General features: G+C 42.3%; 1 protein-coding gene across 1 annotated transcript in view; it reads left to right on the top strand.

The window, feature by feature from the left end:
* Positions 1-14,367, top strand: part of cerk (ceramide kinase) — a 35,577-nt gene extending 21,210 nt beyond the window's left edge. Inside the window, exons 7-13 of the mRNA XM_034526450.1 lie at positions 1,804-1,878; positions 2,182-2,334; positions 4,097-4,202; positions 4,699-4,775; positions 7,276-7,481; positions 11,196-11,398; positions 13,913-14,367. Of these exons, the coding sequence (XP_034382341.1) occupies positions 1,804-1,878; positions 2,182-2,334; positions 4,097-4,202; positions 4,699-4,775; positions 7,276-7,481; positions 11,196-11,398; positions 13,913-14,033 (941 nt within the window). The 3' untranslated portion in view covers positions 14,034-14,367. The remainder of the gene's footprint in view (positions 1-1,803; positions 1,879-2,181; positions 2,335-4,096; positions 4,203-4,698; positions 4,776-7,275; positions 7,482-11,195; positions 11,399-13,912) is intronic.
* Positions 14,368-14,658: the final 291 nt, after the last annotated feature.

Genomic DNA, 14,658 nt, shown 5'->3' with positions numbered 1-14,658 from the left:
CAAAAAGACGATAGATTAAATCAAGAATCTGAGTCACTTCCTGTCCGCAGCCATGGAGGACTAAGCAGTATTGTTTAAACGGGCATTACTTTTGACACATCCCTTGACAACAACCTGGGTTAGGTCGACCGGCCAGATCAGATAAGATGCATGAAAATACTGAAACTACACTCCTTATGCAGTTTTGTACCGACTGTATGATTTGTTTTCCTATACAGATTTCTGTTTCCCCCACAATGTATCATGAGGACTTTTTTTCTCGACCCAAGGTTTATACTTGTGGTTTGTAACAAAATGTCAAAACAACAACAAAACAACTAATCAACTAAAAACATAGAGCTGGGACGACACCCAGCTCTATGTTTCCTCCAAACCCTCTTCCACTTCCCCGCCCCCCTCCCTCTGTGCCTGTTTACAGGAAATAAAAAACTGGTTCACCTCAAACTTCCTCAAATTGAACAGCAATAAAACCGAGGTTGTCCTCATCGGCTCCAAGTCCACTCTCACCAAGCATCCCAGTTTCGCCCTCACAATAGACAACTCCTCGGTCTCCCCCTCCCCTCAGGCTAAGAGTCTGGGTGTCGTCCTCGACAGCACACTGTCATTCCACACTCACATCAACACCACCATCCGGTCTGCCTACTTCCACCTCCGAAATATCAACCGCCTCCGCCCTTCACTCACACCCAACAGCGCCGCAATCCTGGTCCACTCTCTTGTCACCTCCCGCTTGGATTATTGTAATTCCCTCCTCTTTGGTCTCCCCCACAAACTCCTCCATAAACTCCAACTGGTCCAGAACGCTGCTGCCCGCATCATCACCAAGACCCCTTCCATCTCTCACATCACCCCTGTTCTACGACAACTCCACTGGCTCCCCATCAAACACCGCATTGACTTTAAGATCCTCCTCCATGCATTCAAGGCCATCCACAACCTCGCCCCTCCATATCTGTCTCACCTCCTCCAAATCAACATCCCCACCCGGTCTCTCAGGTCTGCCTCCTCCATCAACCTGACTGTCCCCCCAGCTCGTCTGTCCACCATGGGGTCAAGAGCCTTCAGCCGCTCTGCCCCTCGCCTCTGGAACTCCCTCCCCCCTGACATCAGAAACATTGACTCTATCATTTTATTCAAAACCCACCTCAAAACCCACCTTTTCAGGCAGGCCTATGCCTGACGTGTTCCCCTCTGGGTTGCTCTGCTGCAAACTGTTCTGCTTTTAACTGTGCTGCTTTTTAAATTGTGTCAGATTTTTAAATATGTTGTACGGCGACCTTGAGTGCCTTGAAAGGCGCCTTATAAAACAAATGTATTATTATTATTATTATTATTATTAATCTGCAGGCCACCTATCTAATTTGTCCAATTCTTTGGTTAATCACCAAACTAATGACATTTCAACTTTGTATTCAGTATTAATTAGTAAATGGTAGCTGGCTAACAGTCAAAACTAAGATGGTAAACATGTCACCAGCTAAGCATCAGCTGAAGTGCTCTCAATGGTAGAAAGGTGTGCTCGGTAGGTTTGTTAAGCACTGAAATGAATACAATCCTGATAAAAAGGCCGATGCAGTACAATTAAGGGTCCCAGTTTGCGCGGCCTCTTATTCCTGTTGATGTATGCAACCGAGCATGCAAGTAGGTATTTGAAAAATAAAAATCCAGGAAGTGTTAAACTATGTGCACACCAGTTATGCCAGCAGGACAAACTTGAAAGATCACATAAGTTGTTGGTACACAGTGTCTTTAACCTGTCTCTATAATGGCTGACCATCGACCTGTGTGTCTCTTATCCAACAGGGTCCACTGATTGTATCTGCTTTGGCACAGTGGGAACCAACGATCCAGTTACTTCTGCTTTACACATCATTGTGGGTGAGTGAGTAATTGAAAGACTCATAGAAGACTGTCAGCACAATACGTGTCAGGGTGGCATGCTGTTTCAAGGTGTGTGTGTGTGTGTGTGTGTGTGTGTGTGTGTGTGTGTGTGTGTGTGTGTGTGTGTGTGTGTGTGTGTGTGTGTGTGTGTGTGTGTGTGTGTGTGTGTGTGTGTGTGTGTGTGTGTGTGTGTGTGTGAAGCTACAAACAACCTTTGAGCGATTATTACAGCAGCTGGTTTTGGTTTCATGTTCTTTGGAGTTAGCGTTTTCTGACTGTTTACTGGGTGTGTCTTAACAGGGGATTCCCAGCCGATGGACGTGTGTTCAGTTCACCACGATGACATCTTTCTTAGATACTCTGTCTCATTGCTTGGCTACGGTTTCTATGGGGATGTGCTGACAGACAGCGAGAGGACGCGATGGCTGGGTCCTGCTAGATATGACCTGTCAGGTATGAGGGCCATCATTTTTCTAAACTTGAGTGACTCTTCATGCTAAGCCTGCTCACACACTTTAACCTTTTTCTAAAACCCTTGGCGCACTGACCTCTGAGCTCACTGACCTCACATTGGCTTTTTTTTTAACGTGAAGTAACCTTGAGTTTATCCCTGAGCTTGCTGGTCCTGCTCCGAGTCCAGACTTTGGAGGATTAAGATATAAATCTAACACACAGCCTAAAGCTTGTGGGTTTCAGTGTGTAGCTCAGTAGTGGGACTCACCAACACCAAAAGGCTCACCAAGATGGTTCCTCCCACTGAGGGTAAACACTTTAAATAAATGCATCAACCGTAAAAGTTATAAAACTGAGCTATGAACTGGTGCCAACTGCAATGGTGTGATTAATTATTAACCAAAAACCTGGGACATACAGGCTCATTTGTGAATGAAAATGTCCCCAGAATGCCTTATTTGGGACATGTGTATATATAATCATAATAATAACAATAATACATTTGATTAATAATATTCAAAGACACTTTACAAAACGTTCATAAAAAGCTATACAATCAAAACATAGAGCACACAATCGCACATTAAAAGCAGTTCTGGAGAGGTGGTTTTCTGAATATGGAAAGGTCAGTGCAGTCTCGGATGAGTTTGGGGGGGTGGGGGGGGGGCATCATCTATTGTGAAACTGTCTGTTTAGGCACAGTGGTGCTTTGAAATAAATGCTAACATGACAATGCTAAAAACATAATGCTAAGTAGTTATCATTTTGTACACCATCTTAGTTTGGCATGTTAGCGTGATAATATTGGCTCATTTGCAAGTCGAAAGCACAACTAAGGCGTTAAATGTAAAATGTCATGCTATAGACACGGAAAAGTCAGGGAATTGCCAAAGCTAATTAGTGTAAGCTACCATTCAATTAGCACCGTTAGCTGGGAGCCGCCGGCGGATGTTGAGTGGTTAAGAGGCAATAGAATTCTTATATTTAGCACATTTTAAAGCTGGGGTCGGCAACATTGGCAACATAAGCAAGATTTGTAAAGCATCCAATTTAAAAGCCCTGCCAAGTGTTGACAATTGTTTTTATTCAGTGAAAGTAGCTAGCAGCTCTAGCTCTAGATTCACTAAATCTAGCGAGAAATTCGCCACGTTCTCAAAACTTTGGCCTCCCTCCAAAGCCACTCCTCCAAAAGGATTACACCGTATACAGCGTACATGGCTATTGTCAGTATACTCCCAGCTGTCAAGCTAGCAGCTTGTGGAAGACTCAGGTGATGCACAATGAGTGCGCAGGTAAACGGGCGGGCAGCCTGTCAATAGATCAGGCCAAATTAAATGATTGGACGCAATTTTTATTATTATTATTTGTGCTTGTCAGGATGTAAATAGAATGCCTACAAATATAAAACATTACCTGAATTCAATTGGAAATTCAGAAATGAGCATAGCTCAAGCACAGAAATGTGTACACTTTTAATTATTATTATTAATAATAATAAACGGGTCCCAGCGCTACCAAACACAACAAGGCTTTTAAAAACAACTGAGTGTTATTTTTTACTAGAGCATTATCACTAAACTATTTTTTTACCCAGTTAAACCTACAACAGCCTCTAGAGAATAGGGGAAAGATAAGGAATAGTGGTCCAATTAGTTATGCAGATGTGTCTCTTTAAGAATTTAAGCTATAATTAGGGTAAATTAAACACAACAAATAAAACATATTGACATGCATTCTGTGGCCCACACTGTTTGTGTTCCAGGCGTAAAAACCTTTCTGAGTCACAACTACTATGAAGGTACGATCTCTTTCCTCCCCGCTGAGAACAACATGGGGGACCCCCGGGACAAGCTGCAGTGTCGATCCGGGTAAATAAAGCATCAGAGATATCCATTCTGCAGCTTTTACGCACTGTTTCACAAAGTGCTAACCTATCTGATGCACTTCAATGGCAGCAGTGCACCTACCAGAGCTTAAATGGCATAGTTTACGTTGTCAGGAAGCATCTGATTTATTGTGGACCGAGAGCCCAGTCAGTCTCCTCCAAAAAGCGCCTGACTAAGTGCTTTGGTTTTTTGAAATGCTTTGCGCAGCCATTGTTTGTGTTTGTTATGGGGACTGAAAGGAGCTGGAAACCATTCATATGTAAAATGCCATGTTTCCTTAACAACGTATTTTTCTTTAAAAAGAGATATAACTTCTCCGGCTGTAGATGACTTAAATTGCAAAACGTAATACAAGTTATTTTAGGGTGGACTGGATGTATACCCTCCTAATGAGTCATCTAAGCTTGTTAAGACCTTGAATGTCACAGCAACACTGATGGTTTGATGAATGTAAAACAAGGTTACGCTGATATTTCAGGTGCCGCGTCTGTCAGCACAAGCCCTCAAAAGACACGCGGTGGGAGATGTCACAGGAGAAGGAAAAGTCTGATAAAGGTACGAGTTTGGGGTTATTACTTGAAAAGTGTCAAATTAATCACACCGAAGAGCCCATTTCTCATTTCTCTGCCTCGTTATCTGCCTGTTTGTCTATTTTAAAGTAATTTAAAATAGACTCCTGAGATGTGTGAAAATAAGTATTTCTAAAGGGTGCGGTTTGAGAGGAAAGACAAAAGAATGCTGGCTGTCATTTTTCCCTTGAAGTCACACGCACACATATCAGGGGAGATTTACATGCTACGGTACCTGAGGTGGACAGAATGTAAATAACAACATCATCTTCTCCTTTTCAAATATCTCCATTCTCTGTTGGGGTTGTTTTTTCCTCCCGCGGCACAGCAAAAATGAGATTCTTGATGAGTTATCGACGGGAAAATATAAACAGATTTTAGTGACACTCCGCTACTCCCCGCTGCGCCCCGACGGAGCCTTTTTGATTTATTTTTGCCTATCGATTTCCAAATCTCCCCGCATCCACCCCCTGCCTCTGCTTGATGAGATCCCCGGACGAGGCGAGTGTCCGTGCACTCAGCTCCAAGTGGGACAACGTCACCTCCGGTTTTGCCGCGTCCGTCCCCCCTTGACCCCGTGGTGCACACACACACACATTTCACATCTCTCACTGACAGCAGCAGCAAAACACACTGACTCCTGTGCGTGTGCGCTGGTGCACTATTGTGTGTGTAATCTCAGCTGCAAAGAAGCTGTATTTTTTTCCCCACATTAATTAGTGTCATGATATCAAATTCAAAAGTGTGTTTGTGTGGGGGGGGGGAAGAGAGGGCAACCTGTTTGTGTGTGATGTGTGACAGACTCCCCACTAATCAGGAAGAAATTTGGCTTCACCAGCTCCGACAGGTGGTTTGTCTCGTGCCGGTGCTGCCGTTTGTTTTGCGATTTTGTGTTTTCTGTTATTTTTCTGGCGAGGGAAATCTCAAGACAACTGCAAAATCAATGAGGCAGGACAACCTCTCTCTCTCTCTCTCTGAGCCAGCCTTTCCTTCGAAAAGAAAATACTAATTTGGAAACATTCTTCTAATGCAGAGCCTACAGTCCACAGACTGTAGATTGTTATTTATTTTTTTTATTCTACTTTAATCACTGCTTCCCATGTAGAATATAGTTGTTTTCTTTGCGTAGACTCTGCGGGCTTGTTATCATCGGTTCGCGTTATCAACTCCGTAAGTTTGTTTTTCACGAAACGAAGGGGAAAGGTAAAGAATCGCTTTGCTTTCCGAGATCACATCATTTTCCCTCTAAGGTTTAAATGGCTGTGATCACTTTTTTTTTTTTCCTCCCGCTTACTCCATTGATTCTCACCCCGGTGATGAGCACTGGCAGCCCCGCGGGTGGTACTGCGTCTTTTGATATGCCATCAGCGGCAAACTGGCGCTAATCTCCGAGGAGCAGAGTGGTGGTTTGTGAAGTGCATGTCTGCCATTTGAGATTCGGAGGCCACTTAATCATAACAAGCAAACTTGAGGTTAATCCAATCAGTCTGACCAATATGACCTCCTCTTAGATGCCGTCCACCCTTCCTTGGCCAAACCTGATTTTATAAACAAGGGTAACATGCATTACTTTCAGCATAAATATTTCTATCTTAGCTCGATCATCAGGGTGTTGCTGCTCTGAGAATTCCTGCCAAGACATCTGGATCCTAATGGACCCTCATCAGCATCACTGCTGATGTGTAGCTTACCTGGGAACTCTCGCTTAACGACTCATAAAGCACTTATACGCAGTATAATTTTGAAAACCAAATTTGCAGAGATTATTTGTTTCGGTCAAACGGGAGACGCAACAGAATCCACACGGCACACTCGCCGCTCCCTAACCTGACGCACACACTTTTCACGAAGACCCCCGACATTTTGCACACTGATCTCTCTCATCTTCCATGTGCATGTTAATAGCTGAGAGCCGGCAGAATACTCCAAACTAAATCTAATATGGCAGGTTTGTGAACGCTGCAGCACTGCTTAGCATTGTAAATGTACATTACAATTACAGTACAGTGTATTCACGTCAGTTCAGGGTCCGTTCATTTTAAAGTGTCAATGTCGGATGGAGGCGAATTGACACTGCAGTAAAAAGAGGAGAGTGAAATAAACCAGAAACTGTACAAAAGGTGTAGGGCAGAAAACAGTAATGCTGTTTAAAGGCACATTCCTCATATGTTTTCATTAGGAGGCTTTTTGAGTCCTTTGAGGTCAGCAGAAATGTTTTAGAGGGTTTTTTAAACATGCTGTTGTATTTTGGGGTGACAGCATTATTGCCAATAATATGAGCAGGATTAACAAGTTTATTAAACTGGCTGCAGCCATAATTGTTTTTTCTCCTTTTTAGTAGATGAAGATCAAAATACCATCTTTAGGTGCATCTTGCACTCATGGTTAGCATTTTATCTACCATTGAATAAAAATAACTTTTGGACAGCGGGTTAACAGAAGTATGTACAGTTAAGTAAACTTGACTCTTGATTCCTGTGTTACAGATGGAAGCAGTGGTTGGAGTGTGATCCGTGCAGAGTTTATTGCCATCAATGCGGCCAGTATGAGCTGCGCGTGTCCCCGCAGTCCGAAAGGCCTCTCGCCCGCCGCTCACCTCGCCGACGGCACCACAGACCTCATCCTCGTCAGGAAGTGCTCCCGCCTGGACTTCCTCAGACACCTCGTCCGGCACACCAACAAAGGAGACCAGGTATGAGTGAAGGAGGTGTATGATTTATCTTCAGAGCACTTCCTAAGGTATTACCCACCGGGAATATATTTCAATTTATGAATTCATATCTTTAAAGTAAGTGTCCTCCCACAGAGTCATGCGCTAGAGAATATGTCTAAACGATATGATCTGTATTCAGCCCGGATAACAAGAACACATCCTTCAGAGAGTGAAGGAATCACCTAAATAAAGCAACACTTCCAAATACAATTTCATCCGTCCTAAAGAAGCCGCCCATCAATCACTTTTCTGCAGAATCCAGCTCTCATCATCAGGAGTTGCTCGACCTGTGCACAGATTAAGTGAGTGTGTTAAGACTGTAAACAAGCGAGAAGAAGTCAGGAGTTTGCCCAATTGCTGTGCTAGCACCTCCATTTGCTGACTCGGCCCAATTTCCCAACTATGGTTCACTTCAGTTGAAATGCCTTAGCCCTCGTGCCTGCCCACGTATCATAAATAACCTCCACCCGGGTCCAGAGAGGTACCGGTTATCGCTGCATCAGGGATATGCTTGTAGGGGAGAACAGGCTGATACCAGACTAATGCCCTTTCATGATAGCACAAGTATCGCCAGGGGAAGTCTGGTGATTAGTAATTATTACCTCAGGAAGGGCCTGCGAAAGTTTATCCCATCTAGAAGGAACCTGTAAGTAATTTCATCGACAGTAGCTTCCTTTCGTACAAGTGTGCATTTGCAAACTGTGTTTTGAGCTTCGACTGACATCCTGAGGACAACATTTTGTTTGGATTACAATGATGGGCACCAATAAGATATTAGATATGTATTCAAAGCTTTACAGTGAATATAATTCAGCAGTAGCAAACGGTTTAATACCAAGAAAGCTGCTGCTATTACAGCGAAACATAGCAAATTGAGCAAATTGCTGCTTTGTGTGACATGAAGCGTGTCCTTGGAATACCGTGGTCGCAATAAAGCACATTACATCCAGATGACTGAATGAAATAACCAAAGTGTTCAGGCCAAATCCAATCAAACAGTAAGTAAGTAAAACATTTTTATATAGAGCTTTTCAGGGACATTAGTCACATAGTGCTTTACAAGGGGATTTAACAACAAGAATAAATATGTTACAGGAGATGAAATTACCACAGCCGCGTGTTTTGTGCAAAACTAGAAGAAAAAAAACGACATTGCCTATATATATATATATATATGTGTATATATATATACATATATATACATATATATATATATATATATATTGGACATAGAATGTGGTACAGACATTATCATCTCCCTCAGGATGAACTGAAAGAACTTTGCTGATTTCCTTTTAAAATGTACTTTTCATTGAGCACCATTATCAGGTCAAAGTGGGCCCAAAATAACTTTTTCCAATAGACTTACATTGGGATAGAGACGTCTGTAACTCAGCAGATAATTCTTTATTCTTGGAAGTCGGACTTTTGTTCACTTCATGCACCACCAAGCAACTTTCACAGGAATGAGCGTACCCAGTTCTCTTTGTACAGCCATGTGCTGAACAATAGCATGCTAACAGGCTAAACCACGATGACAAACATTATAACTGCTAAACATCAGCACGTTAACTTTGACCATCTGAGCATGTTAGCATGCCGGTGTTAGCGTTTAGCGCAGGCCACACTGATTCATTAGGCTCTAGACTCTTAGACCCATTGAAAGCGAACAGTCGCCTCCACTACTTCTTACTAATCGCGGTTGTCGATGCTTGCAAGCTAGCAATTAGCTTGTTCATGAGCTAACAATGTGTAAATAAGCCACCTGCACTTTCTCCTAAAATGTACATGATGTTTTTGGTTTGTGTCTATAGTCTTTTCTTTGTTGCATTTTCAACAAATCACAATGGAGTTTCCAGAGGAACTTTATTACATGTCATTTAGCTGACGCTTTTATCCATAGAGAGTTACAATCATGTTATATTCACACACCGTAGACACAGCTACAGGAAACAATTCAGGGTTAAGTGTCTTGCTCAAGGACACATCGACTAGGGCGGGGATTAAAACGCCAACCCCCTGATTGAAAGACGGACCTGCTAACCACTGACCCAGTCGCCTTTTATGCAACTTGTATTATTTTTGTGTCCCTGGTCAGTCCTGTATACCCACAATGCATTCCCGATAGATTGGCTTGTGTCCCATATCAAATTAATTGAGATGAACTTGTGCACTGCCTCCAGTGGGTCTTTTTTTGCCTTTCGTCATGGAGACGTCAGATCTCCCTAATGGAGAAAACCAAACGATATTATCATTAGCCGTCTGATAACCACAGATCAGAGTGCGGTATTGCATTAAAAAGACATGATACAGTGCGTCTGCATCTCAAGGCTGTCTTCGCTGCTTCACTTGCAACACAGAAAGGTAGACAAGTAGTCATATAAGTACGGCGAGTGGGTCTTTGCATCAGAGTTCACTTAATATCAGCATCACTGTCCAGCCAAGCGGAGAGAAACAAGGAGTGAGAAGCCACTAAGCGTATTCATGGCCTTGTCAGAAAGCCTTTTAGGCAGACAGTCCAGCATGAATGCAAAGCGGCTCCAGTCATAAAGTGGGTCTGATGTGAAGTAAATGGCTGTCACTCCGCTTTTGGGATGAGAGAGGGCGAGAAAGGGAGAGAATGGAGGGAGAGAGAGGGGGTAAAAAGGAAAAAGAGGTGAAGAAAAGCGTTGGGGATAGAGAGAAAGTGGCACCCCGTGAAGTAGAAGAAAGTGCGTCGTACAGAGCTGAACCTTTCTGCGACACTGAGTGAGATGAAAGGGGACTTTGACAAAATTATTTCTTTTCATCTCTCTCTTTCTTCTTCTCTACCGTTTACATAGTTTTTATGCACCTCCATTTTATCTGACCTCTTCTCTCCCTCCCTCCATTTTGCATTCCCAGTTGGGTGTTTTTCTTTATTGTAAACAGGGAGAAGCAGAAAAAAATCTACGTTTTACTTTTCATTATAAAATTAGCTGGAGTCCACAGAAAGACAATCGAGTAGAAATTAACTTTTTATCTCACCCACTAGGAGCCTGTAAATGTTTACTGCCCAATATGATCTTCATATTTCAGAGACATAGCTCTGAAAATGGGCAGGGGCATCTCTGTGTGTACGATTAGGATAGTTGATGTTCAATTTGAGACATTTAAATATCTGAATAAATTAATGGTATTTTTAATTAATGAGCCTGAGTTTTGAATGAACCCCAGTCGATGTGTCTACCAAAGACAAATAGTATAATTAATAACAAAGATAATAGATTCACTTTTTAGTTTGATCTTAATCCATCAAATTGAGGCAGAGACACTAAAACTATATTTTCTTAAAAGTTAACATCCATCTTCAGCATGCAGTGTGTGCTATATCACTTGTATGTCATTGTGTTCTGCATGGTGTTTAATACTTCTGATTGAAGTGCCCTTGTGCAAACACCGACAATAGAGTTTAATGAAAAATATGCTTACTTACTCTTACCTAATACTTTAAAAAGACTCAAACTGCATTTGACTAAACAGCATTTTCCTCAAAAAACAATTTTACACAAAATCTTACTTAGTGAAGCCCAAAACAAAGATGGAGTCTTGTGTTCCCTCTCAGCCTCCTGCAGTTTGAAATGAACCTTTGCAACATCTGTGGGAGCATCTGTTCCTTCATCCATCCGTCCATTCATCTCTCCTCCTCTCTTTCATCTATTTCTTATTCCCCAGTTTGACCACTCGTTTGTGGAGGTCCACCGGGTGAGGAAGTTTTGTTTCCAGCCGTGGCACCATGAGCTGGTTTCACTCGAGGACCCGATCGAGAGTCCAAAGAAGACAGGCTTCAGTTCCATATGCTCGGCCCAAACAACATCCAACTACAGCAGCTGGAACTGCGACGGGGAGATCCTGCCTGACGCTGCCATCCAAGTCAGGTAGCTAATCATACAATCCCCTTTGAATGTACATTACAACTTACTGTAGTAGTTATTTAAAGCATGTGCATGTTTTGTTAGAAATAAGGAAGTTATTCAACTTAAAATGAAGTCAAATCTGAGGTGCAAACAAAGAATCATTTCAACTCGGCACTGGCAGAAACAATAAAATGAATAGTAATTTACCAGTCATGATGAATGTGCGGCCCATATATATATATATATATATATATATATATATATATATATATATATATATGACTTTTTAATGCTGTAAAACGGAAACAATCATTGTGACCGCTGAAGACAGCCATGGTTCAATCACTTCTCCCATGTGCCAGCTTATTTAGCTTTTTATGAAGCCTGTGACGGAGAAATTAACTTTTTTGAGGCAATAAAGACGGGCAGGATCTCGCTCAGCAGAGATGAGGAATGGCAAATGGCTTTGAATCGGTGCACACAATATTGTCGAAGAGCTATAATGAAAAAAAGCAGTGAAATGCTTGTGGGGATCATACCAATTGCATCAGACAAAGGCTGTTCTTTTTCTGGGTATTGCAGACATAATGTTCTGTTAAATTTTTTTTAAGTGTCTCTGAGTATTGTGACTGAAAGCTTAAGTAGATATAGATGATGTTCTGTATGCTTGACAGCTCTGTATTCATAGTGCAGTTAAGTAACACTCACACGTACAGTGTTCAGCCATGCTAGCGGCGTGGCTCCGTAGAGAGCAATGCTGGTCGTTAGCTGTACCGCACAGTGCTAATTAGGAAATGTTAGCATGCTATCACACCGAACTAATATGGTGATAATGGTACACATCATGCTAAACATCACCTTAACAGCATTTCCTTTATCAACATGTTAGCACGCTGACATGTTAGTGTACTGAGCATTTAGCAGAGTACAGTTTCAGAGGGCTGCTAGCATGGTTGTAATCTCGTATTCATGTTGCACGGCACTCTGATCATAAGGGGAAGATGCAACGTTTCAAAGTACAATGTAAACGTCGGTATGTAGACAATCGATGACATCGTTTCTGTAATCAGCTGCAGCAGCTGGTGTTGGCATAAATAAAGAGGAAACGTTGAGTCTGACCGGGTAACCACCAGAGACTCGAGGAAGCACATTTTTGTTTTTACATTTTCTGGGTTTGGATTAATCAAAATAAGATGTTAGGCTAATTGGTTGGCTTAAGAGTTACTGGTAGTTGGATTTTGTTCCCATTGTACAGAACAATGCTAGTCGTTTCTCCATTTCCAGTCTTAATGCTAAGCTAAGCTTGAAAGTGCTATTGATCTACTCATATAACTCATATGAAGCAAATGTGAATATTTCCTTTTCCTTTCGACACATAATAGAGGGTTTCATCTTGATGGTGAGCAGTTAGCGTTGGCTGGTGGGAAAGAAGTTCTCCTACTTTGCCAGACAGAAATGATAGCAGCAGTGCCATTAGCGCCGCTTGTGTCCAACAGTCTGTGGTCAGGAGACTCTTTCACTGTTCCCTGCTGGACGATCTTGGCAACTTGGCGAAATTAGCCCAGCTCATTATTCTGGCCCTGTCCACACTTCAGCGTCCTCCACTATCAGATCTCTATACAGCCGGTGTGATACTGCTGGGTGCATCATTTATTTCATGCTCCATTGTACTTTGCCAATGATGCATGGTGCTGTAATGTTGCTAATTTAACGGCCCTCCCCATGTTAAAAGGCTACTCCCCTTTAATTAAAGCAGAAGTCCATCCTTTTATTGCCTCTTCCTCTGTGCTAATCGCTCTTGGAGTGAGCCAGCCAGAGTGCTGCTCGGATAATTAATGGTAATAGCCCAGGCTAAACGAAAAGAAAGGGAGAGTTTTACATTGGAAGTGAGAAATATACATTTGGAAAAGGAACTCAACCTGCTACAATGATTGAACACTACAATTAAAAAATGTAATTATAACCCAAACGTATAGTGCTACCTTGATTTTTAGCGTAAATGTGTTGTATTGAACTTTTGGTATTTTTATTTCATGTGTGAACGGCATTCTGTTACTTTACTGTTCCATCATTACTATTGGGTGAAGCCTGTAAGTGAAGGTGTCATTTAGCAGACAAAAGACGAGGGCAGTAATTGAGGCTCGATACTGTACGATAATGGCCACCTATCCTGTTTACAGCTCGTTTTCTGCCTGTACACTTTTCCTTTTTATTGTATGTATCTGGATGTGTCATTTTAGTGTGTCAGCCCCATCGGTATATAACATCAGTTATAAGTGTCTCTTTAAAGAACCTTCATACTTAACACATCACAAAGATTGTCTGATCCGGAGTTTGCTTGTCAAGTCTGCACACAGGGGTGCCGTTCCATTGCTTTTACATCTGCCACAATGACAGTAAAGCCTCATTCAAATGAGCACAGTCATTACGTTGATGGTTTGATATTCAGGCTAAATGATGCCTTGTGTGCTTCTTTTTATGTTTGTGTGTGTGTGTGTGTGTGTGTGTGTCCTTACACTCTGTTCCCCTCTGCAGTGTCCAGTGCCAGTTGATCAGGCTGTTTGCCCGCGGTATTGAGGAGCAGCAGCAGTGTTTGTTAGAAGACCCGTGTACACTGTGGGCCCTGGAGCCAAGCACACACTCGTCAGTGGACTGAGAGCTGGACGGGACATTTTGCTGCTGGAAAACAAAAACTGAGTCGCACTTGGCACGACTTTCCCGGAAAAAGACATTAAATCGCATCAGTGTAAATCCCGAACGCTGGCGTCCTATCCCTCCTTTGTGTATTTACTCGAATGAAACTTGCAGAACATCCTCTCAATGTGCATGGAGGTGAAATATAAAAAGCTGATAAGGCTCCCATCAGTAGCCAGGAAAATGCCACAGGGAAGATACAGCTATTGCCTGATTTGTTGTTACTGAAGAGATAGTTATCGCCTTGCAGCCATTTGGGAGTGTTATGTGCAAAACTGCCTAATGCTGCTTTTACAGACCCCAAATTGTAATATATATATATATATATATATATATATATATATATATATATATGTACTGTTTTTGAAAATGGAAGATTTTGAAGCCAAGAGGATCTCAAGCCACCAGATGAAACGGCTAAACTGGACTGAGCTGGACTCATCCACGACAATCGGTGCTGCCATGAAGGAGAACACAAATAGGATTTCTCCTTGTGTAGCAAAGAGAGACAGCCAAGGAGATACTGCTTGGAGAGAGGGACGAAGAAGAAAAGCCTTTGAAGAACACGGATAAACTAACATAAAATG

This window comes from Cyclopterus lumpus, chromosome 23 (assembly GCF_009769545.1).
Source record: "Cyclopterus lumpus isolate fCycLum1 chromosome 23, fCycLum1.pri, whole genome shotgun sequence".
NCBI lineage: Eukaryota > Metazoa > Chordata > Actinopteri > Perciformes > Cyclopteridae > Cyclopterus > Cyclopterus lumpus.
This window is presented reverse-complemented; position numbering and strand designations above follow the sequence as displayed.